We start from the raw sequence: 26,525 nt of genomic DNA, 5'->3' as shown, positions 1-26,525 counted from the left end.
TCATGAAGTAGAGGATAAAATTCCCGAGTTGCAAGTGGGATTGGAGTAGACAACCTGACAGGGCAGGGATATGCCCGTTCCAGTTTCATCCTTCCCTAGTGATGGAGATTTTTACTGATGGTGTTGCGACACAGATGATGGATTTAACTCCCCATCTCATGGCATCTATTTTAATACCCATTCATTTTCAACATCCTTTCCTTAGGTAAATAAAGATTTAATGTTTGTTAAATTTGCCCTGCAAGCATATCCCTTTGTTCAGCTGGTGGCTGACCTAAGAGGCCTGCTTGTTACAAATGGAGAACAAAATGTAGCAGGAAGTGATGGCTGAGGAAAGCCTAAGAATCCAGGCTGCAGTAACAAATTCTTTGTATATATATCTAACCTTTCAAAAAGCTGAGTGTTAAAAGGGGAAGTTTGCTTCCTGAAATCAGGAACAGAAATAATTCTAATTACATTCTAAAGGATAGCATTGTAAGACTTGCATGGATGCCCTTTGGTTCATTTTCTTGCTGGTTTTTTTTTTCCACCATTTACTGCTAGCCTTGTTCAGGCTTGTAGAATGCACAGTAATGAAAAAGAAGAAAAAAAAAGAAGATAATAAAGAAGCTTTTTTCTTCTCTCTTTCCATCAGCTAAACTTCCCAGAGAAGCTGAACAACACCCTCTTTATCAAGATTATGGGTTTCCACATCTTGGCATGCTATTTCTTTCCTTCATTGCATGCCAGCAAGCTGAACTAAGAGTTATGAAAGTAAAGAATAAGGCATGTACAGGGTGATACTTACATCAAGAGCATTTGTTTGCATGAGAAAGGCAAGGGGGATATAACTTGCATTTTGAACTATGAACAATACATACCTGTGTTGCAAAAGGTGAGACATCTGTAAGATTCTTCTTTCCACTTGAAGAAATCTGTGTTCTAGATACTGGAATGAAAAAAAAACCAACATTGTCTGTTTTATAAGTATTTTTTGAACAGCTGTGGAGGCCAGATCTGCATCTTGTCCATAGTGCAGCCTTGATTTGCACTGACTGGGGAGTGTAGTGCTCAGACCAAGCTCTTGCAGCAATACAGACTCATAGACCAGTGCATTATTGACACTAAATTCATACTGCTGAATTGTGGAAAGGCTTTTATGGAAAAGGCCACTGAGAGACCAAGTACTTTCTGCCAACAGCCTGAGTGGTTTTTCATTCCCAGAGAAGAGCATGGCAAGCAGTGTACCATGGCATCAAGCACTGTATTTGGTTCTACTGCGTGGAACCACTTGAGCTTCAACATGAAAAGCCCCAGTAGGAGAAGCTGTGGCTTGGCAGGTTTGACTTAGACATTAGGAAGCATCTCTTCACCAGCTGGGTATTGTAGTATGGGAACAGGTTATCCAGAGAAGTTAGGGGATCTTCGTCTGTGGAGGTTTCTAAGTCTAAGATAAGCAAGGCAAGTCTAATCTCATCTGCTGTCTTGCTGTCAGCAGAAGGTCAGACTAGATGATCTCTAGAGATCCCTTTGAATTAATATTTTTATGATTCTGTGGCTTTCTCAATAAAAATATATAAGCTGTGCTCTCATTTTCATGATGCAATCATTCTCAAAGATCAAAGTATAAGCCAATATTTTTATAAGAAAAAAGTGAACCAGAATCAACACACATCTTTGTTTGAGGGCCAGCCTTTTTAATAATGAAGGTTTATTTACTTGTAACACTTAAGAGCAATGCAATTGTTATTTCCATGAAGCATTAGGGAGAATGATTTTACTTTTAATCCACTTGTTACAGTGAAATTCAAAAGGCAACGTGAGCCTGTTAAAGTTAAAAACCTGTGGTTCAATAGTCAGTATTGACTTCTCTCTTATCGATTTCAGGCAAACCAAGATTTCATTCTGTGACATGAAGAGCCTCACATAGACTTTCCAGCAATTAATTTCTTTTTAAGTCCTTCTCTGATGGATCAAATAGCATTTTTAAGTTAGTGATGCTAGTTCTTTGTGCAGAGATGATTTCTTTCCCATTTGTGACAGATTTGATGAAGTATAGACATTTTGCATGTTCAGGCACAAAATCTCTGGTTTGCCAAAAGAAAATGAGTCTTTTATTACCAGGACATATCAATTAGACACATCTAACACTAATAAGCTTTCTCATACTTATAGCATTCTTTACCTGCTATGGGGAATTATTAAAAATGTGTTACTTTTTTCTATCCTGAAAAACTTAAAAGTCTGAACTATAGAAGCACAGTCCCACTGGTGAGCATAGGAAATTATGCATCCCTATGCAAATTTGGTTTTGGAAAACAATATTCACTCCATATAGTGAAAGATCAGCACAGGCGGATACCAGTGAAATTTCATTTGAACTACAGCAGAGTTTTTTGGGGGCTTGAAAGTCTCCTGTGTTTGTATGGATTTCTCTGAGTGCAAACAGTCTCTATATCCTCCTCAGGTCATCTTTGGGTAACACTTTTTAGATTTTCTGAAAAGCGTTTCATAGCATTTCTTAAAAGAACATTGAAAATATTCTACCTTCCAGTCAGTTGTGCTTTCGTGACTACATTAAAAAATCAACAAAAATACTTAAAATTCATAAGCAATGAAATAAAAGGAGAGCAGATTGGAATTTGTGTGCAGCAGAAGCTGAGGACTGTAGAAAGCGTGTGAGGGGCGTAGAGGCAGAAAGCAGGAGGGGAACTGGCTTTGCTTTGCTTGGAGAATGTTGTTGGTGCTCATTTTTAATTTTTTTTTTCAAGAGAGAAATCAGAAAAGTAGAAGGATTCTGAGAAAAATCCAGGTGGTGTATTATATGGCAATGACAAAATATTTTCTGTTCCAACAGTAACTAAGATATAAAACTGAAGCTGGCTGCTTTTAAATGAGCAAGTTTGTAGTTCATGAGCTCTGTGCTGCTAATGCTGGTTTGCAGTGGGGAGGTTCCAGCAAAGAGGAAATAAGGTTGTGTGGTTCTGGTTTGTTAAAGGCCAAAGAGGTGATTCAGATATTCATTGTCCTGTCACCATGGCATTGATCTGAAATTGCAGCAGATCTGGGATCTGATTAATCAAATGTTAAATAAAGGTTAAAATAATTAGTTCTAATAAGTATGGGCCTATGATGAATACCTTTTGTCAAAATATCTTTGTGCCTTTTTTGAGAAGGTTGATAGTTTGGGGACAGTCTTGAAGTTGTGTGTTTCAATTCCTCTCAGTCTTTTCAACTTGGTATTATATAACTTTTTTATTAAGAAAGTGGAATGATCCAAAATCAACATAGCACACACATTGAATGGTTTTAAAATTGGCTTAGTGGCAACTTCTAAACCAAAATGTGTTTCTTGAGCAAGCAAGACAATTAATTGTGTTCTATTTTACAATGTTATCAGTGGATGTGGAAGAAGAGAGAAAGCTTGCAGATGACACAAAGTTGAAGAGGGTGATAATAGTTAAAGGAACAAGTTGCTGTACAGAGTGATCTGTCCTGATTGCTGTGGGTGAAATGCAAAGAAATAGAAGTTTGTATGAGGCCAACTAAGAGGACCACATATAAGAATAAATACTATAGGCCATGCTGATGGGATTGTTGGCTCTGTCCTAGGAAGCAGTAACAGAAGGAGTTAGGACATTGTGTGTGGAATTAGCAGGGTATGATCTCATGCTATGCCCTGATGCAAGAGGGATAATGTGATTTTTTGATATGTGAACAAAGGAAGTGAGGCTACATTAGCACACTTCTTGGTTGTGGTGTGACTGGTCTGGGGACAATGTGTCCCACCCTGTTTATTAAGCACTGAAGAATATGATAGACCAGAGAAGTTTAGCACTAAAAACAAGAACCCTTTTAGTGAAAAGCTGAAGAAATATGCCCTGCTTAATTAAAGAAAAATAAGACTAGAATGTGACTTGGTAGAGTTTTGTATACATTAAGAAAAAAATTGATAACATAGCACCAGGAAGCAGTGGTATAATGACAGTTGGTGTTAGACAAATTCCTCTTAGAAATAATAGATGCAGATTTTTAATAATTAGGTAATTTATCTCTGGAGCAATTTATCAAGTCTCTCCACTGCTGGACGTTTTCAGGACAACACTGAATGGTTTTGTACAATTCGTACTCTTCTTCAAATAGGAATTAATTCTAAAAATTCTCATAGCTTGTGTTATTCTGGAGGTCAAGCTATATGGTCATGTGAGTCCCTGCTGACATTTTAGCTTATTACATCTGTATTCTTTTGTTGGCCTTAACACACGGCTCAAACCAGTCAAATAATAATAAAAAAAAAGTTAGAATAAGAGCCTGTGGTAATTGTATTTGAGTTTCCTTTTCATGTGTGACAGCTGTAACTGTACCAGACAGTTTCATGGGAAAAAAAATTGTTTGCAGAAGGTCATTCTGTGGTAGCTTCCCAACCAGAGGCAGCTTAGCCAGGGTGCCAGCTTGCACCAAGCACAATTGGTTACATGCTCAGCCAGCCACTGGTCCCTTGTAAAGCTCTTCTTAGAAACTGATTTTCCATCCATGTATTTTGAGCTATACTTTCTGAGTTTTCAGGTAAACCTGAATTTTTTAGCTTGTTTTTTCCCTCTGCTTTAAATTCTTTTTGCGTAATAGATGACAAAAAAACCCAAACATAATATGACCTTGTGGTAGAAAGCTGAAAATACAAAAATTCACTCTAGAAATAAGGTTCAAATTAGCATTTCTTCAAACAACTTAATTAGGAATGTGACAGGTTCCAATGCCCTGGAGTCAAACAAAACTGGATGTCATTCTGAAAGAGGCTTTTGTGCATGAAGTGGTGCTTTTGATCCTGCAGTTACTCCATAGAATGTTCCAGTGTTAGATTGCTTGAATGGATTGTTTCCATTTTAATTTTAACATCATAGCATGAAAAATATCAATCTTTGTATTTTTCTAAATATCAGGTATTGCTTGGGTTAGCTGTTTGATGTGAAGCTGCCTGAGTGGTAGAATTGGGATCAAAAGAATTTTATCCAAAACAATTAATTTGAGCAGGAAATACTTCTTAAGAAAAAAACAGATAGAAATTATGAAAAAATAATTTCAGATTAATTTGGAGGCTTCATTCTGTTTTGTCTGCATCTGTGTTGTGATGGTTTACTCTTCTCAAAAGTGACCTCACGATGAAATTTTACAGTAAACATGGCAAGTTCTGAGATGGTAAGGATGGGAAGTGAGTTTGAGAGGACTCACTAGCAGGTAGGCAGTGAAAACCTACTGAGATATTAAAATACAGAAACGTTACTTCTTGGTACTAGATGCGGAGATAGTTAATTTATGAAGAAATTTCTTCTCTGGGAGTTTCTTCTCAAATTGCAAACCTTGAATAAGTATGAAATTACACCTGATGGTTTTTTGCTTGATCCTGAAACAAAAGAAGCACTCACCCTGGCAATCTGTGTTGCCCTTTTTGTCCAGGGAATTCTCAATGACAAGAAAAATGTTCGGCTGTTGAGGCTTTCAAGCTTGACTCAGATTTCACTCTAAAAAATCTGTTTTTCTCTGAGTCCTTTTTCATTTGATCAAAGTAAGAAACAGAGACATAGCACCAGGTTTACTTCTAGTGAGACTGGACATGCCATCACTGAATTTTGTCAATGTAAATTCTCCTACGAGTTACATTCTGATCTCAGTACCTGTATATTTATAAGAAAAAAAAATTACCTATACTGCTCCACGTGTATAGATCACCACTGTAACTGCCTGCAAAACAAATTCACCAAGTTAGACATTTGCTTTTACAATACACATGCTGAACTGCATTCAACTCCTGGCCTGAAACACCAGGAGGAACATGGAAGGGATTAAAAGAATGGACAAAACAGGAGGTTTGAGGTGAACAGGAATTATTTTTCAGTGTCTGATGAGTTTCATCCAGTTTCTTCAGAACTGTTTCTTCATTGAGGAGCAGGGAGAATTGGGATTGTGAGACTCAGCCTAAGATGTGTCAGCAAAACCGTAGGAAAAGGAAAGCACAAAACTTCAAACTGAAAATGAATATAAGCAGGCAGTGAAAGCATTTTTATTTCAAAGAACCAAAAGCTGTCACACAACAAAGGGTTCACTAAAAATGGAAACAAGGGAAGTTTAAGGTTTTGGTGGTTCCAAGCAAATTGTGAGAAATAAACCTCTGTTACAGAGGAATATGATACATTTCTTTTAGGGATGAGAAAATCTAGTAGAGATTGAACCACCAACACTAGTGGGCATTTTTCACTGGGGTTTCTTGTGGAAACTCTATTTTTGTGTTGTGTCTCTGTTCCTATTCTGTTTCCTACACAAGGAAAAGCTTTCTGGTAGGTGCTGGTTTAATATATCAGTATCCTTTCTCTGAGATTTTATGACCTGAACAGATACAGATGTCATTGCTGGAGACTAAATGAAGATGGAGAGCTGAAGATATGAAGATCCATGATAGGTCTGTAGTAAAACTGACAATAGACTTCAAGGGAAAAATCCCACAGGTAAAGACTTCTGCCTGCTTTTCCTGGTCCCTACTACACAGTTAAGACTTATAGACCAAGGGCCATCATTTGCATCTCACAAGACAGGGTGGACTATTGCAGTGCCTATTCTGTCTGGCCTTGCAAAAATAATCAGGCATGACAGAGACCCTAACATGCTTGGCAGACAGTCAGAAACTGCAGGGTTGCTTTTTTTTAAATCTTCTTGAGACAAGCTCAGCAGGCAATGTGGCCTCAGCATGGCTGCTGCTCTACCTTCCAAGTTCCTGTTGTTGAACACAGGCAGAGAGAGGGCAGAAGTGTCTCAAGGTGAGAATTCTTTGCACCCATGGTTGTGTGAGGCTTCCTGGTGTTCCCCCACATCCATCCACAACAAGATTTCCTCAGTCCCTGTGATGGCTTGAACTTGACTGGCTACCAGATGCCCAGCAAGCTGCTCTATCACTCCCCCTCTTCAGCAGGACAGAGAGACAAAAGTAAAATGAAAAATGCATGGATTGAGAGAAAGGTAGTTTATTCCAGCCAGGCCCAGTGTGACCACCAAGGACCTCGCAGACAGATTGTTCTTGTCTTAGCAATTTCTTCCGCTTCTCACAACAGTGCTGATTCCCAGCCATTCTCAACTCCATATGCTCCTTCTGAATCCAGCAGAGCACCCTCCCAACTGGCTAGTCCAGGAATGCCCTAAACATTCCTTAGACTAACCTAAAGATTAAGCAAGCAATTTAGCAAAGATTAAACAAGCAATTACTTTGATGGTTCTCATTGATCTGATCTCTCCCTGTGCTCAGTCAGCAGCCCCTCAGCACCCCCTCACTACCCCAATAGTCTCATCTCCATGTTTGGGCATTAAGTGTTTTGTGTACAGACAATTTTTTATGTTTATTACTGTGTAAATCTCATTATCTTAATTTGCTTAGGGTGTCATATGTACAGAGATGTAAAAACACTGACCTTTGTGTGATGTTTGTACAGAAAAGAATTACGCTGTTTTATTTCTTCCAGTGTCCATTCTGCCACAAATGCTCTTTTCTTCAATTGAAATTCTGTTCTTGAAGGAGTAGTTTCTGAAACCACAGCTTTTGAACTGTTTTAAACTAGAAGATAAATTGATGATATAATGAGTCTTCCTAATCTCTGATTTCCACAGTTTGATGAATTTCAGTATAGCATGTTTCATTAATATTATATAAGAAAATGATTTTCAGGCAAATTAAGTGGTTGACACAGGTACTAAATAATAAAAGCATATAAATTAAATTCAAGCACACAATTAATTACAAGATTAATCTCTCTCATCTGGTCCCATGATATATCTCAAGTATGCCTGTATAGACATAATCATATTAGTTGAGCATGAAAATATTTGTATGTACAACTTAATATGATACTGATTGTATTCTGTGCCTCCCATAGTTGTAGAGTACACACAGATGAAGTGTGATACTTCCAGCAGTGTAAACTGAAAACTAGTAGAATGTATCATAGAATCATAGAATCATAGAATCCTAGGGGTTGGAAGGGACCTCGAAAGATCATCTAGTCCAACCCCCCCTGCCAGAGCAGGGCCACCTAGAGTACATCGCCTAGGAACGTGTCCAGGCGGGTTTTGAATGTCTCCAGTGAAGGAGACTCCACAACCCCCCTGGGCAGCCTATTCCAGGGCTCTGTCACCCTTACAGTAAAAAAATTCTTTCTGATATTCAACTTGAACCTCCTATGCTCCAACTTACACCCATTACCCCTTGTCCTATCACTGGTCACCATAGAGAAAAGCCTAGCTCCATCTCCCTGACACTCACCCCTTACATATTTGAAAACATTGATGAGGTCACCCCTCAGTCTCCTTTTCTCCAAACTAAAGAGACCCAGCTCCCTCAGCCTTTCCTCATAAGGGAGATGCTCCACTCCCTTAATCATCTTAGTAGCTCTGCGCTGGACTCTTTCAAGCACTTCCCTGTCCTTCTTGAACTGAGGGGCCCAGAACTGGACACAATACTCCAGGTGTGGCCTCACCAATGCAGAATAGAGGGGGAGGAGAACCTCTCTTGACCTACTAACCACACCCTTTCTAATGCACCCCAGGATGCCATTGGCCTTCTTGGCCACAAGGGCACATTGCTGGCTCATGGTCATCCTCTTGTCTACCAGGACCCCCAGGTCTCTTTCACCTACACTGCTCTCCAGCAGGTCAGCCCCCAACCTATACTGGGACATCGTGTTGTTCTTCCCCAAATGCAAAACTCTACACTTCCCCTTGTTGAATTTCATCTTGTTCCTCCCTGCCCAACTCTCCAGCCTGTCTAAGTCTCTCTGAATGGCAGCACAGCCTTCTGGTGTGTCAGCCACTCCTCCCAGCTTAGTGTCATCAGCAAACTTGCTGAGGGTACATTCTATACCCTCATCCAAGTCGTTGATGAATATATTGAACAACACCGGTCCCAGTACCGACCCCTGAGGGACTCCACTAGTCACGCCCCTCCAACCAGATTCTGCCCCATTGACTACAACTCTCTGACTCCTTCCTTTCAACCAGTTCCTGACCCACCTCACTACCTGATCACCAAACCCATACTTGATCAACTTATCTACAAGGATGCTGTGAGAGACGGTGTCAAATGCTTTACTGAAATCAAGATAAACCACATCTACCGCTCTTCCATCATCTATCCACCTAGTAATTTCCTCATAGAAGGCTATGAGGTTAGTCAAACATGATTTACCCTTGATAAAACCATGCTGACTGCTCTTGATGACCCCCATGTCCTTGATATGCCTGGAGATAGTGACAAGAACAAGTTGTTCCATCACCTTTCCAGGGATGGAGGTGAGGCTGACCGGTCTATAGTTACCCGGGTCCTCCTTCTTGCCCTTCTTGTAGACTGGAGTGACATTTGCTATCCTCCAGTCCTCAGGCACCTCTCCTGTTACCCATGACTTATTGAAGATGATGGAGAGTGGCCTAGCAATGACCTCCGCCAGCTCCCTCAGCACCCTTGGATGCATTCCATCTGGACCCATCGACTTATGGATGTCCAGATTACTCAGCTGATCCCTAACCCAATCCTCATCTACTATGTCAAACTCTTCATCTATCTTGACTACTTCTGGGGTTAAATGAATCTGGGGCTCATGCGGAAACCCTGCAGGAGTAAAGACAGAGGCAAAGAAGGCGTTCAGCACCTCTGCCTTCTTTATATCCTCTGTCACCAGGGCTCCCAGCTCATTCCTTAGTGGGCCAATATTGCCTCTAGTGTTAGTTTTGCTGGCTATGTATTTGAAAAAGCCCTTTCTATTATCCTTAACCCGACTTGCAAGGTTAAGTTCCAAGGACGCCTTAGCTTTCCTAATTGCCTCCCTACATCCTCTGACAACAGTAGTGTCTGGTTCTCATATTGCTCTCACATTTGAAGGGTATTTTACTTTGCACAGTAAGATGCATGCAGTAAGGAAGCTGTAAAAGCAACCTGTTAGGGTTTAATGGCAATTAATACCAAACCCTTCTTATTGTCTACCACTGTTTTGTTTGGATAATTTCACCCTTGAAGCCCTCAGTTGTCTGTGCAGGCACAGGGCCTAATGATCAGATTTAGGCAGCAATAGGAAAATAGTCACAAAAAATGCTCTTCATTAATTTCATGTAAAGCTGATCATTTGAAGGGCCGTTGTCACGCCAAATTTGGAGGCATGACATCTAAAAAAGCAGAATGATGTCCTGTTGAGTAAATAATATTCATTATATTTCACACATCTAAACCATTTTTACATCTTGTTCTGTATTTCTCTGCTCCTGCTTGGGCAGGCTGCTGGGTTGATGGCGTGGAGCCACATTTCCATCTGAGAACTGAGGGTTGAGTGCAGGGGTCTCAGGAAAACAGCTCCCAAGTCTCAGTGAGCCCTATTTCAGCTTTGGGTCACTGGCAGTGGAAGCTCCCAGAGGAGCAGCACCCATAGGCATAAACATGGATCCATGTGTTCAAACTGGGCTTCATAAACAAAAGCATTTCATTTATACAGAATGATTTAATTACAATTGAGTTAAACTGTAGTTTCATCCATAAGGAAACTAAGAAAAGAAATTAAAAGCTAATTGTTTTGGTTTTGGTTTTTTTTTTACATCTACAAAGTATTTACATGTTTTACAGCCCCATATGGCCCTTGTCAGATGCTCCCAAACATAAATTATGCATATAAGGTACCTACTGTGTTGCAGTATGGCCTGTATGGATATAATCCCTGAACCCAGTGCCTGCGCTATATATGTTGAGTATTTCTTTGGATTCACTCCTCCAGCTTACAAGCGAATTTCTGCCTTTTTTTCCATTTCTCTTGTTTCTTAATAGAAAAAAAAAATCAAGGGAAAATTTTGTTACAGTTAAGTCCTATTTAATGGTCAGCTTCAATTCTGAAAGGCAAGGAAATGGAGAGCTAAGGTTAGGATTTCATCCTTCAATTGTAACTACAGACTTAGACACCATTCAGAGGGGTGATTGCTGAAGAGCAAATGCTATTGACTGTCACAGAAATACTTTTTCTATTTAATGCTAATGGTGGGCATATTCATGTAATTTTGTAACAGTAGCTGTGTGAAGCTTTAGAACAGAGTATCAAATGTCATGCAAGCACAGAATATTATTTAATCCCTGATTTTTCCTTACACTTTTCATTTCAGCTGTCAGACTGACCCCTTGCTCTCCTTCCACCAAGCACAGATCTAAATGTTTCTGGGAGGAGAAATATAATAAAGTTGCCAGCTGAAGGCTGTAACCATGGTGGTATATAGTTGGGAGGCAAAAGATTCTCCTCTGAAGAAAAACAATTGGCCTGTGATGAAGCATCCCTGCACTTTTTATTACACTTTTGAGAAGCCATCATTTTGGCAAGTGGCATCCTCTGTGGCTGTCTTCACTAGAGACAGGCTTCTTCAGAGGGCAGTTTCACCTTATGCAGGCTGCTCTCTCATGAACCAGTCTCAGTGCTGCTGCTGAGGTGCTCCATGCAGAGTAGCCCAGGGGATAATACGGGAATACCATTTCCCAGTGCTTGGAATAGAGAGGTTGGCACACCAGAGGGATAAGGGGAAGAGGAGAGCTATGCCTCTTCCATACCTGCCATGGTCAAGAGAGTAGCATGGTGCTGATATGGTGTCCCAGCACAACGTGGGAGGCTCATGAGTCTGATCTCGTTCACTTCAGTGGGATGTTGATGCTGATCCTGGTTCAGGAGTGCATGTTGGCCTGCCATAGTCCTGTGTGTGGCAAGGAGATGGTGTATTGGCCACACAGACATTGAGCAGACCCTCAGTGGCCTGGTTACAGCCTGCTTCTTGCCTTTGCATGACTCCACGGTTCAGTGCTGGGAAGGGAAAATGATACCCAAATCCCACTGAGAAAATCTATGGTACATGATTGAGTTTCCTTTGCTTTGATCCCACATCCAGACTATAGATGGGAACATTATGAAGAAATTACAGTAAGGCAAGCAGGAAGGCAGAGAGAAGAGGCAGATCAATGTTCTGTAAAAATGTCGGACACGGTTTGTTCCTGTGAGATGACCTTACAGCTCCCCGTTCTTCACAGGTTTCATTTTACTTCAAGTGAGTCATCATTCTCAACTTTTAGGTCACCAGTGGCTTTGGTTGTACATTGGCACCACAGCAGGATCCTGTAGGCCAGAAATTTCTCAGTCCTGACACTTCAAAAATCTGCAGCTGACACCTTCCCAGATCGCTCACATTTGTTTTTTATATCGAACACCTTGCAATCTTAAACTCCGCTAAAGCCAGCAGCAATGAGATCAGTGCTCTTGCATTTCCTCAGCTAAGCCTGTTCCATCATTCTGTGTCAGGTCTGTAGTAAATTTACAGTGTTGACAGAGGCAGTCATGCTGTTCCACCAGATTGAAAGGAAGAGAGGAAGGGAGAGATTTATCTTGGAGCCTAAGGGTAGAGCAGCAAGACAGAACCATTCCACAGAGATCTTTGTGTAGCAGATACCTGGACTTTCCATTTAGCAGGAGATGAATTCTCTCCAGTTGTAATTTCCACTTGGCATATATTTCTTCCTTTTGAATGATATGAAATAGAAATGTAAACACAGATGCAGTTTAGTTTTAGTTTTTTAGTTTGCAATTTAGTCCCATGTAATTTTGGCTGAGTAATGGCTGTCACTGCTGCATAGTGAGCAAACAGCAAAACCTAAATCAAGTAGAGGGAGAAATGTCTGCATTCCATTTCTGAGGAATCTGGATTTGCAGTGACCCCTTTCACTAAGTGCTTCCTTTCCTGCAGACCTGTGGTATCACAGAAGTAAGAAGGCAGAGAGGACCTGTAAAAGCAACTATGGGTTGTCACTGCATCAGTTCCAGGCATCTAACTTGAAACACCTTGTAGGGACCTTATTATTAGAAAGGACCAGTAGCAGACATAGAAGAAGCAAACGCAGTATCTTTGAAGTCCTATTAGCAAGACACTCAAAATTGGCTCCACCCCTAAAAGCTGGCTTTGCCCAGATCTGCAGAGAGATGCAGAGGTGATGATGTGATGATGTTAAGCTTATTTACTATAGTGTTTATGTGCTACCTCTTGCAGCAGAATTAATAAGCCTGAATGAAACACTAATGCCCTGTTAAGGGAAAGTAGCTGAATCAGGAAGGGTTTAGTCTACTGAAATCTAGCATTGCTGCAGACCTGAGGTAGTTAGCTATGTAAACCAGGAATTCAATATCCATCTATGTCTCCACAGTTCCTGTGGAGATGGAGCAAGAATCTGGCTTCCAGAAGGTGGTACTCAGCTCTGTGAAACAGCTGAACCTTTAAATTGTTTGCCTGTATTTGGCTTCAGTCATCTCATTCTGAGGACTCGAACTCTTATATAATTCTGCTTCCAGTGGTGTATAAACCACCAGATTAGAGATGAATCTGGTGAGGGTACTTTTCTGTTCCTCCTTAATAAAATTATGCCACCATGAAACTAAATATGCAGGCTTCACAGGCAAGAAGAATCTCAAGAAAGTCTCACTCACAAGGGAGAAATCCTGGCCTCTGTGCATGAAAAAACTGTGGGGGAAAAAATGCATAAAATTTTAATGTCCTTGCTTTTGTCGTAATATCCATGAGCAAGCAACTTTGGGTATTACTTCTGCTTGAGGGGCTGCAGAACAAGGCAGCAGCAATACAAACCCACACATGCAAAGCAGTGAAAGAAGGTCAGGGCCTTGAAGAATTGAAGCCAGAAGGAGCCACAGGCACATGAGCATCTCTCCTTTGAAGTACTGAGAGAAGTGCTAAAGTGTGCAGAGGCTCAGTGCCACCCTCAGTGAAATGCTAATGTGGGTATCCTTTGTCTTTCTGTACCAGAAGTGCAATTAAGAGGCCAATATGTATGGGCCAATGTAAGGACATTTTCTTAAGGTTTCTTTTACATATTTTAAGCATGTAGATGATAGTTGGAACTTGCTATAAAAATCAAAATTTGTGGGAATAGCATATGCCTACTTGGGGACAAAATGCGGCCCACTGAAGCAGGGTTTTTTCAATTTTTCTGTGTTTCGGTGTTATTGAAAATATGATTGGTATATTCCAGAAAAGCTGCAAAAAGCCCCACCAGTAATAGTTGTGTTCTGACACGTTACATTAGTCTTAGCAAACAAAAGATTTTGCAAAATCCAGACAAATCAAATTGATTTTTAAATTAAACTTTTATATTAGATATTAAATGGTCTCTAGAATGAACAGTCCTGATTATATAATATCTGTATTTTGCAGATGTGCTGATATAAAAAAGAAGAGAAAAAAAAAGAAAAATTTTACTTTTTATAATAATTGAACTAGTAGTTTTAATTCTCAAAAATCCAGCCAGGATCTTCACAGTTTCATATGTTTACTATGCATACCTGTGGCTTTTTTAACCTTTGATTTTACTAAAGAAAAAACTAAAGCATATTGCTTTAGGTGCCTAATTGTGTATACACTGCCAGTACTTGCAAGTGCATACATTTAGAGTTACACATTTTACTGGGACAGCAATTCATGATCAACTTTTGCAGTTTTCAGGAGCATCAGGAAAAATCATCCATCAAAACATCCTTGCTTACATACCATTTTCTAGGAACTCTACTTAATTTTTCAAGCCCATAATTCTTGTTTCTGACAATACTGAATTAAATTACAGTAGCAGTTATCACTTGAAGAATCTTGAGTCATTTAAGCTTGTTTTCCATCAGCTTGCCAGTCAAGATTGGCTTATCAGTGGCAGGAGTATAGCAGGAGCTGTAATGCTTTTCACCTCCTTCTTCATCAGCTGTCTCTCAGTAGCTGTACAACTTAGTCCATAAACCCCATCAGTTTAAACTGAATTAGCACTGTACAGTAATGGCAAGAGAGCAATAAGATGTGATGCTGTACTTCTTAGGGCACTAGTGAGCTATTTTTCTTGATGCTGGGAATCATTGAGGTCTATTACTGTAGGCTTTCAGCTCCTCTGAGAAAACTGGAAGCTCATGATATTCTTAACTGAAAATTTTAAAACTGTTTCTCATATTATCCAAAGATATTCATCACTGTATTTAAATGTTATGAGGCTCAAGCATAAAAACCTCTGCAAGTGAGATGAACTTGACAGAGAATTTAGTTTTCTCCAAGAGACGGAAAGCCATCAGTCCTTCTTGTCCCAGTTTCCTCCACCAGCTGGAAGCTCAAACTGGTCCATTTGGAACAGAGGAAGAACAAATATCTATCTCATAGAAAGACATCTATTTGTGTGCTTTATTCCCAAACTATAAAAATAATGGTGAGCAGCAGCCCAATGACTATCTAGGTTTTGTAGGCTAAAATGTAATATTTTTAGCAGCTGTCATATTTCATATGGAGTTCTAGCCTGAGGAATTACAGCTCACTCTTCATCTGTACTTCAGTCTCATATTCTATTTATAAGACTGGAAATCCCATTTTTAAAATTATTTTCTGGAAAACTATGGAAGAAGGGTTACTTAATTAAAAGTATTATATTCCTCAATTAGTGTTTGGAACCAGTTTTGTAAGCTCTTGTGTGAAAAATTAATTCTGCCACATATTATTCTAACCTAGATCGAATCTTTTGATCTAAGAGTCTTAATTTCTTTGGTCGCACTTGGGTAGACAGTGATAATTTGTAAAAGTTTATGGGCTGCAGCCAGCTTCAGTCAGTTTATTTGGCCAAAATAATCTGAAATGCAATTTTTGTATTGCATGGTCATCTATAATTATATATTTTATTCCATCAGAAAGACTGGAGTATTTTCAGTCTATCCAGTGCTCCCTGGACTGGGAGGTTGCCAAAAACTGTATACTGAGAGACCTTAATTCTTAAAGAGAAAAAGCCTGTGGTGCTCCAGGTCTTGTGATTCATAGCTGAAAAAGCACTAGGAAATTGCTGATTAGAAGACAGGTGGCTGTTTCAAAGCTTAGTCATGTTTTAAGAATAAAATTCCTTTTTTAAATTTGTTGAATCACTGGTAGGATGAAACTGTCTGATGATTAACAAGTTACACCAACACACCCAGACTGTTTCCAGTTTGCTTGTAGTGTTTTACCACTGGACTCCATCGAGATAATAGCATGGAATTTTTGTCACCATGCTTTCATTTGCTATTTTTAATGTATTTCTTATGTTAAATTTTTTTTTTTTTTCTAAAGTGCTTTCTTTGCACTTATGGTCAGTGCAGCAGATTGTTCCAGTAGTATATCGCTAAATATTAAGTGCAAGTGTAAGTTTTATATGTGTAAGAATAGTCTTTGAAAAATTCCAGTTCCTTTGTTATTAAAAAGTTGCAAAACACATATTTAAGAGCATGTGTATGCGCGTATGAACTTGGAGTAAAAGCTTACAATAAAGAAAACCCATTTTTCAAAAATTACTGTAACTGGTAATACACAAGAGTTGGGAATTTATTATATAAGATCTCATCCTAACAAACTGCTGCAGAGACTCCTGAGACTTGCTTAATATGATTCTGCTTTGTTTTATCCAAAGCCAGGACTCTGTGCTGGTCCCTCAAGCTGTCACTTGAAAGCAGCAGAGTCTGAGTCAGCCACAGCATTGAGGTGGATGTACCTAGACCTTGAATTTTACTGAGCTCCCCAAAAGGCTCTTAAATTCAAGCCCAGTTGTATTTGAATACAAATTAGAACCTCCAGGCTTTAAATAGGAAAACCTCAAAGGAAATAAGAAGGCCAAAATGGGAAGGATAAGAAACACACATAGATCTCCTCTTCTCCAGTGTGTTTTTCTAGTCAACATGGAGGCTGCTGGGCCTTCTTCAGCTCTTGGGAAGCATCAGCTGTGCATCCAGGTCTGCCTGTCCGTTCCCTGCTCCTTTAGGGCCATCCCTGGGATGCTGCGTGGAGTTGCAATCAGTGGCTTCATGCCATTGCTCTCCTCTGCCTGCCTGGACCTTGTGTCCCCACAGCCTTCTCCCTCAGGACACTGAAGGAAAAGAGAAGCCAACTTTCCTCTTTTGAGGGCCCGTGCAGGTCAGTGACTTGTTCCAGAAACATCGTGGGTAACTGAGAAGGATTTAATTTTGTACTTCTTGGTCCACCTGGAAGGGCTCAAGGTCTTGTTTAAAAATATTCTCTTTTTTAGCTTAGTTGGGATACAGGGCAGAAAACAGATGAGGAAACTCTTATTTGGTGTTTTACTCCTCTGTGGGCATTTCTTCAACAACCAGACCTAAGGGCGTCAAGGACTGGAGCTTTTCAGAGCTGCAAATTTGAGATGCATGGAGTCCACAGTTCTGTCCTCTCATAAAGACATTAAGTGTTCTTTTTTGGAAAATAAAGAGCTAATCCTCTCAAGGTATTGAAGAGTGTCTTTGTTTCTTTTGAGCACCAGTGAGAGCTGGAGGTACCCACACCTTGCAGTGCAGGAAATTCATCCCTTATGCCACGATGCAATACAAAGCCTATACATCATTTAAATGCACCTGAAGATTTCAAAATAATGACAAAGTAGGAATTAAGTGATGGATAGGCTTGGTGTTATGTGGGTTTCAAATAATTTCACATAATTTTGTAGATTAACATTAGAATTTTTCATATTCTAATGCAATATATGAACTTAGCTAGGGGTCAGGCTTCAGTATTGATGCTTGAATGCTTGATGCTGAATGTACCTCAGGTTGGTTTGTTCTTCCCTACTAGAAGTATTAAAAAAATCTTCTATTTAGACATTCAAGACTCATATTTTCATGAGACATCATTTAGTATGATTGTGGAGAGTGTACACTATGGAAGTTGTTGACTAATAGAGTAAACATGGTACATGGACCAATGGCATATTATGAGTGTGTATGTGGGAGAACTTGCTTGCTCTTTAGTGATGTGAACAATCACAGAATATTGTGACTACTTCTGTTAATTGCTCTAAAGCAGCATGCAACAGCTTTGATACATTAATTGAAGATACTTGTGGCCATCCTTACCTTATTGAGAGAGGCAAAGAGGAGGGAAGGGTTACATGCATTATCCTGTGGAATTTCTTCTCTGTATAACAGACATGTCAGAATAATGGGAAAATAAGAAAATATCAGTTTCTGTGAAAAGTGTGTAGAATTGTTTTCTCTAGATGCACTCTGTTTCAGAGCAATGCAGGACGGATAGGAAGCTTCATATGCTCTAGAAAATTTTAGCTTTCAGAGAGACATCAGTTGATTGTCCTGAAAAAAAGTTTTACCAAATCTTGCTAATTTATTCTTTCACAAGCTGCCCATGTGTGTGTTAAGTCTGAACAGCAAAATATGCAAGTAACATCCATGTCCTCATTAAGCAGCCATTCAAATGCAGTGTGGTGTGTGAACTCAGGAGCTGCAGTGGAAGCAGCTATGTTCAGGGTGGGGGGAGCTATAGCTGGGGCTATGGGGGAAGCAGTGTTGGTATTTGAGGTTTTGACATTTGTGCTGTTCCTGTTTCTCCTATGGTAATGTGTGTCAGCATTTCTGTAGGTGGAATAGGTGCTTAAGATAAGATTCTGCATCCACCTTTAAGCATTTAATTAAATATGACTGGATTCTTACAGGTCTTAACTTCAGTTCACTTTGAATCGAAGTAAAGTTTTTAAGCTCTGTTTTATTTTTCTTTGTGCTTTACAGAAACACACTAAAATGCACTCAAGTAAAAACTTGGCAAAATCACAGTGCTGTGATAAATATCATCAACTTTGTGGTGGCGTAGCAGTAATCAGTCTCTAAATGAAGTGTATCTGCTTTTCTTTTTTTTTTAAATACGTTCTTGGAACATTTGGAGTGATAACTCTGTATAGCAGTCATTACCTTCGCAGAGAAAGATTGGTCCTGCCTGCAGGCTCGCTCTAGCTGCGATCTGGAGCAGCCTTTACAGATGTGTCCCTCTAGTGAAATTTCAGCTCAGGAAACAGACTGCTAATCTCTTATCTGCTGGAGCCTGTGACAAACTAAAGTATTAACACACCTCATTCTGAGATTAAAAGTAGTGGTAATCTCAGTTCTTTACCCTCTGAGGTACTCTTTAACTGATGCAGTGGGGACCTATCTGTGGAAAGAGAACAAATTAGTACAAAAGAGGGGAGGGAAAGCAATTGAGTTAAAAGGAAACTGACACAGAGAGTGCTTTAGAACAGAATTTAGTATCAGAATAAAGCAGGCACAAATCTTTAAATCTCTTGGCCACCCTTTGCATGTCACCTATTCTCCAGCATATAGCAGATGTGATTATGTGGTTTCTTCTGAATGTTTCACTGCATTGATTTTGGGTTGTGAATGGTGTTCTAAGGCACTTGGGAGGACATGGAAATGAACTAATAGTGAAAGCTAGATGTTTTAACTTCATGAAAAATAATTACAGAAGAATCTGAGGATAGTTGTTAAGTACTTTATACTGTGTGGCACTGTGTATGTGCTAGGAACCAAGCACTAGCTTCATAGTTCTTTGATAGGAGAATGTTTGTCTTCAGAAATTTATGGTGTTATCATGGCTGATAAACAAGAAGAAACTCAAGTGACAGAAAGTTCTGTATGCCTGGAGGAACAAGTAAAAATGATGCACAGCAGCTACTAGCTCAGTCATTCAAACAGAATTAAACAGCTCCAAATGCCAAGATGAGACTTTGTCTTCTGGCTTCACTTCTAAAGAGACAATAAAGAAATATTGTTTAATTTCTGTTAGGACATTATGAAGTACCTGTGATAGATGTCTAGCAGTGTGACACCTGGAGGTTTAAGAGTAATTCTGACCTACATCTTTACTTTGAAATACCCATCTGACTCAATGGGAAGTGTTGGACAGATTGACTAGTGAGGGTGGTTACAGTGAAATTAATTTGATTTGTTCCAGTGAAGAATTTTAATTCAAACAAAAAACCCAAGGAGCAGGCCTTAAATTGGTAGTTTACAGGGGAAGAATATCTTCTATTTGCTCTGTAGCAGTGAATGACTATCATTAGGATGAGGGGAACCAGCCTCAAGTGACAAAAGGGGAGGTTTAGGTTGGATAGTAGAAAAATTTTCTTCACTGAAAGTTACCAAGTGCTGGAAGAGGCTGCCCAAGGGAAGTGGCTCAGTCACCACGTCTGTAGGTTATAAAAAGACAGGTATATGTTGTGTTCAGGGACATGGTTTAGTGGTGGCTTTGCAGTTACATTCTATGATCCTAAGGGTCTTTTCCAACCTAAATGGAAATTTATATGCGTATGCATTCATGAAATCAAAGTTTAGAGACAAGCAGAGCTTCTCTGTTTTAACTTGGCTTGAGAAGATGCTTTTGACCTTAGTGAGAGAAAATGGGATCTTTAAAGAATTGTTTTGTTTTGATTTAAACAGAATACAAGTAAACAAATAGAGTAACACTCAGTGAAAGAGAAAATGGACCCTGAAATACAGAAAATCTCACTATTATAAAGCTTTTTGTAGAGAGACTTTTTTTGGTGTTCTGCGTGAAGGTCCTCAAACCATACATGTTTTATTCAAGATATAAATTAATGTTACTTCTTTAGTGAAAAAATGTACTATGGAAGCCAGCATGATAGACCAAATGTTTAGGGAAGTAATCCTTAGCGCCAGTCTTCAGCTGGTGGAGGGTATGAAAAACAACAGGGTAAGGGTTGCAGATAAGAGCCATGTTTCATGTTTCAACAATATTATGACACTTAGGAAAGATACTAGAGTGCTGGAGATGACAGTGAGCTTTTTCCTCTGTCTAAAGGAAGTAGTAGGCTTTCCACAGCCAGTGAAAGCTTCTTTTCAATGTTTGCTTGCTCCTTCTTCTTAAAAAAGAACAGATTTGCTATTATTCTTATCCAGGTACTAAAGGCTCAGGAGCTAAGACTCTTGTATTATTAAACCATTTGTGGCAAGAAAAATGAAATACAGATAATGCTATTAGGCATTTTCTGTACAATTCAGGCATCTTACATCCCTTATTAGGATTATCCAAATGTATTCTTCCTTGTTGCTATTGACATCACTAATTAAAACAAAGAATTTAGGATTTGTTACTATTTCTCTTCTTTGAAAGAGATGAGTTGTTCCCTTCCATTTACCCAAGGCAAAAATCAACATTTTATTGATCTTGTACTTTGTATTCTCTTATTTATTACTGTCACTAAGTGGTTAGCGCCAGTTGCAGCCTACACTGATGAGAGAAGGGAAGCACACCAAATCTTCTGTGCTGCTGTTTGTCATTCCTGTCTGAAGTGGACATATCTTTAGGTAAGGCAGGAGAGTTAATGTGGGTGTGAACAGTCTTCAGAATAAACTATACTGTATAAAATGGATCATCTTTTCTTGAAGCCTGAGTGCTTCATGAACGTTTGAATTAGTTCTGCTTAAAAATCTAACTTGTGGTACTCTTTGCACTGATGAGATAAGAATAAAAGAAGAGATGTATCTTTCTGTGTCATATATCATCTGTGAAATATTTAACTAAGTTCTGACTGGAGGAGGAACACAACAGCCTGATTTCAGAATAAGTTTTCTTACGTAATTAGAAGTACCAAATGTGTGCAAAAAAATCAGAGACAAGCAGTACTTATTCAAAATCATGTATGTAAGCAGTGTTTTGAAAGGTGGTGGTATTGACAGTATTAATTGCTCTGGTCTTCTGCAAAGTAGTTGTCTGCAAATTTTATGTTCTGTTATTATCCAAAAGACCATTGTTGCTTATTGGCTATTTCAAGCTACAGTGAGTATAGTCTGACTTCCATCCAGCCTTTATCTACAGACTTGGAGGTGATCAGGTTCATAGTCTTGATTTTTCTCCATGTCTGCTTTTACTGAACTCCTAATTACCTGTTGTCTTCATTGGTGATTTCACTAATACAGTAGCTAATGGAATTTTGCCTGTATTTTGTGACAGAAGACATAGAAAGTGATTCTAAATGAATTCTTACAAAAAAGACCATAAAATTTGAATTACCTCGACTTACCTTCTAGTTTGTATATTTATGACATAAAATATCTAAATATAGATATATTTATAGGGCTAAAGACAGCTGCTTGAACTTTTTTTGAAAACTGCCACTTGTAGATGTGGTTTAATTATTTGCCAAAGACTCAGTTATGAAAAAAATATGTTTTATAAAGGGCAAAATGGCAATGATAGAATCAAGATGTACTCCTAACATGGCTATAGATATCATATACAGCCTCAAAAATTGACTTAGTTTTTCTATTTTTGTTGGTTGGATTTTAATATGGAGGTCAGTTCTGTACTGACCTGACACACGTGAATGTAGTGAGCTGAGAAAAAAAAAGTTATGCTTTCTAGAACATGTCATCAGACTTCCCACCAACCTGAAGAAATGTAATCATTAGTGATGTACAACAACTAAGTGCCATATGGAGGGTGGAGTATATTATTGGGAAAATCCTCTCATGAGTGAGGACATATTTAGCTTCCTGTAAATCTAAGTAGGATCCAAGATGCTTTCCAGAACAGATGCAGTCCCACAATGGATGTAATACAACATTCATTCATGGGCATAGCTGAGATAGAGAACAGCTAATAACCACCTGCCTCCCCTGTAAAGCAGACACCACAGTTAGAGACACAGATTTGCAAACATTTAATTTTCTAGTGAAACACAACTACAAAAGCAGTAGGCAACAAGAGTGCCCTGTGTGAAACTTCATTGCACAAGGATGTAGGAAACTCTGTCCAACTAAATGAACTGTAAACAAGTTTATAAGGTTAATATGTGGGTGATTCTGTGATTTAAATTCCAGGCAGTATTCAAACTTCCTGTGCCATGTCAACAGCATAGCCAGTGGTGGCAGGAACTGAAGATCAACAGTTTTGGCAACTTTTGCATTGTAGTCTCAGATGTCATCTCTGTGGAATATGTTTGTTTCCCATGGTTATGTTTCGCAGTAGGGTGAGTAATGTGAAAGTGGAGGCAGCAGTTGTGGAGTCTTACTTGCTACTTATCCAGCAGTATCCCTTCAAAACATGGGGCTTAGCACAGTAAAGTTTGTTCTCTTACTCTGTGTCAGGCTCTTTGTCAGCAAGATATTTTAGCTGAATATAACTACCCAGACTCCTGTGCTTTCCAGTGTCTTTGTTGAATCATGCCGGGACTGACACTGAGACACATTAGTGGGAGGATTGTTTGTGAGAAAAAAGGAAATAAATTTGACACTGGAGTTTACCAGGAAAGTGATTGTGGGAGCACAGATGCTCATCGCTGCTGAATAGGCACAGCTGAGGTCAGGGAAATCAGGGAAAGCCCAGCAGCCTTGAAGCAATTCTTTTTCTAACCATCTGGCAGAGGAGGACACACATGAGCTGTTGTTACAGCTGAGAAGAGTGCTGCCCTCCTTCCCCAGCTCCCTTAGGATTGCCTAATCCCCTTTCCTCATACCCTGCTCCAGTGAGACACTTCAGAGCATGCTCCTCTCCTGTGTTCCCTTCTCCTTCATGGGTTTCCCCAGGGACCTACAGCTCTTCTTTTCTGGTGTCAGTGACAGCAGCAGCCAGCTGGACTTGGACTAAATGTCCCCTTCCAGTGTCCTTTCACTCTCCCTTGCAGTCATCCTGCTTGCTCCTCTTACAGGCCGACACATTTGCATTTCATGTTTCTGCATGGGAAAGGTGTAGCTGTAGAATAGTCCTGGTCAACACATAAGTACTGACACATGGGGGCCCTGGGAAACCTGTTTAGGGGTCGTTTAAAATACACATATTCCCATGCTGTGGGAGATCCTGTGACAAAAATTGTAACAGGAGGATTGTGTGGGCTGACCTGGGTGGTTCTAAGAGACAAGGAAAAGAGGCAAAGATAATTGGAAGGGAAAAAGATATTGCTGAAAGGCTGAAGAAAGAATATAAAAATAATATGCAATGTAAAAGAGTGGGATTTTAGATACAGCAGTTTCTTGAGAAAAGAGGAAAAGACTGCAGGAAGACAGAACATGCACAAAAGGAACAAATGTCAGAAAGAAATGTATGGAGAAAGAGAATGGGGAATGTCTTAATAGGGAAATACAGATGAGTCTGGAGATGAAAGTCAAAAAAAAACAGATTAAAGCAAGAAGCCAAACCAGAAAATATATTTTTAAGAACCAGAGGAGACAGGAAGGGAAAAAGGGAAACCTTCCGCTCCCAAACAGACATATGCAGTGATGATGAAAGAAAACATATATATATATATATATTTGCGCGGTAGATGGAAAGAATAGTTTATATGATGAAACAGTAATGAAATGAGGGAAAGCAAGTTTTACAGTAAATTCCTGTTGGTGGTGAAACGCTATAAAATCCTTTTTCTGATTTTTCTCTGTGGTTACTAAGTCCTGAGAGAACGTGATTCTCACTGTCTAAATGATACTCCAGGGTCCTTGTGTCAAGAGAGATGCCTGAAGGAAGCGGTGCTGTGTATTTGTTGACTGAAACTATCATTTATGCTTTGTGAAATGTGAAATGAAAAATTAAATGTCAGGGGTGTACAGTCTGATGTTGTTTAATATATGAATAAAGGTGTTTGTGCAATGTTTAAGTCAGTGGTAAGAGCAGAAATTATGGAAACACAATGTTGGCTACACCCAGCAGATCTCTCATTGACCAAAGCATCCTGTTTCTTCCTGTGTCTTGTCACTGTTGAACGTGATTCCTGGAGGATGAGGATTTACTTCTTGACCAGGGGACTGAACGTTTTACATCTGTGTTTTTCTCATTCCTTTTAGGGATCTCTTGCTCTCTGTGGCACTTGGCCAGGTACTCTCCCTCCTTATCTGTGGCATTGGTCTCACAAGCAAGTATTTGTCAGAAGATTTCCATGCCAACACACCTGTTTTTCAGAGCTTCCTCAATTATATCCTGCTCTTCTTGGTCTACACAACAACACTGGCTGTTAGACAAGGTAAGTGCTTCTCTGAAACTGTACTGCAGAAAACAGAGGAGATAAAGGCTTTTGCAGAGTAACAACAAGCAATGTGATTTAGACACAGACCCTATTAACATTTGTGGCATATTTACATTACCTAGATACATATATTACCCCAACAAATCTTCATTAACAAAGGATGAATCATAAGATACTGAGGATACATGGAGGTGGCCTACAGGAAAGCTGGGGTGGGGCTTTTCACCAGAGGGAGTAGTAACAGAACAAGAGGTAATGGTTTTAAACTGAGAGAGGTTAGATTTAGGTTAGATATTAGGAAAAAAATCTTCACCATGAGAGTAGTATGATACTAGAATAGGTTGTCTAGACAAATAGGTTGTCTAGGAATGCTAGAATGTTGATGCCCCTTCCATGGAAGTATTTAAGGACAGGTTGGATGAAGTCTTGTGCAACCTGGTCTAGTGGGAGGTGGCCCTACCTATGCAGGGGGGTTGGATCTTAATGATCTTTAAGGTCCCTTCCAACCAAAACCATTCTATGATTCTATGAAAAAAAAACAAAGCAAAAAGAAGCATCAGTATTTTTCACTTCCTAACTATTTTCATGGGAATTATCCTCTTATACCTTCCTCAGTAAGAACACAAACACACACTCATGGTTCACTTTGGATTTGACTGCATGTCCTACTTGAAAATATTAGAGTGCTTTATATCTTACAAAGGCTGAGAGATGCAAACAAAAGAAGAGCTTGCCAGCTCAAGTTGCCAAAAAAAGCTAGTCAATAGTTCACTTATTCTTAGAAAAAATAATAGCAGCCAACTTTTAACCACTGGAAAGAAGGAGATAGAGGTAGGGAATTTGAGGTGCAGTCTCTCTGTGATGCTGTGTGGGCAGAGCAGCTCTACAGCCCTGCCACTGCGAATGTGTTACACAGTGCGTAACCAATCTGTCCTCCAAAGTGAGAAATCCATTATGCTATGCTTTGGTCCTGTGTATCAAATGATCCTGGGTTTGACAGTATGAGATAGGGAGTATGTGCCTTTCCTGCCCATCCCTCCTTTTTTTGAGATTTCTTGTCCTGATGAGGTGTGGGAAGTGAATGCGTTTAAGTACATTTCTCACCCACTCTTTTTTTTTCTTTTTCTTTTTTCTTTTTTTTGGTAATAATTTATTTTATCCACCTCCACAGAACACACGGATTAGAAGCAAAATATTAAAGCAGAAATACTATGTGCTTTCCTGACATGACTCGTCTGATGAGGAGGGAGGGCTCTATGGAGAAAAAGAACTACAAAATGAATTAGCCCATGGTACATATATAAGCATACTGGGAGGTTTATATTTCCTTACAGGAGCAAATATTTTTGTATCATTCTTTGATTTCACATCTTTTAATGATTTGGTTAAGAACTTAACCTCAAGGTTAAGTTCTTCATTTGTAGTACAGTGTTGCAATACAATACTATAAAGAGTTCAGGAAAGACTTCATTTCTATGCAAAAAATGAACAGTCAAAAATGTATGGCTGTGATCCAGCACAAAGCATTGCTTGTAATACAAATTAAATTTTATAAGACTTGGTCTCCATCAACATTTTGCAGAAATGATGAAGGCCAATCTGTGGAGGAAGTGTCAGCTCTTATGTAAGGAGAGATTGCTCAGGCAGTGTTATGCTGTTGTAGTTTTCCAGTTTGTGG

The 26,525-nt window shown here is 39.4% G+C and overlaps 1 protein-coding gene across 1 annotated transcript in view; it reads left to right on the top strand.

The window, feature by feature from the left end:
* The window catches only part of SLC35F1 (solute carrier family 35 member F1), a 235,172-nt gene that overhangs the window by 105,868 nt on the left and 102,779 nt on the right, over positions 1-26,525 (top strand). Inside the window, exon 2 of the mRNA XM_071741076.1 lies at positions 24,669-24,844. Within this exon, the coding sequence (XP_071597177.1) occupies positions 24,669-24,844 (176 nt within the window). The remainder of the gene's footprint in view (positions 1-24,668; positions 24,845-26,525) is intronic.

Source organism: Heliangelus exortis, chromosome 3 (genome assembly GCF_036169615.1).
Source record: "Heliangelus exortis chromosome 3, bHelExo1.hap1, whole genome shotgun sequence".
NCBI lineage: Eukaryota > Metazoa > Chordata > Aves > Apodiformes > Trochilidae > Heliangelus > Heliangelus exortis.
This window is presented reverse-complemented; position numbering and strand designations above follow the sequence as displayed.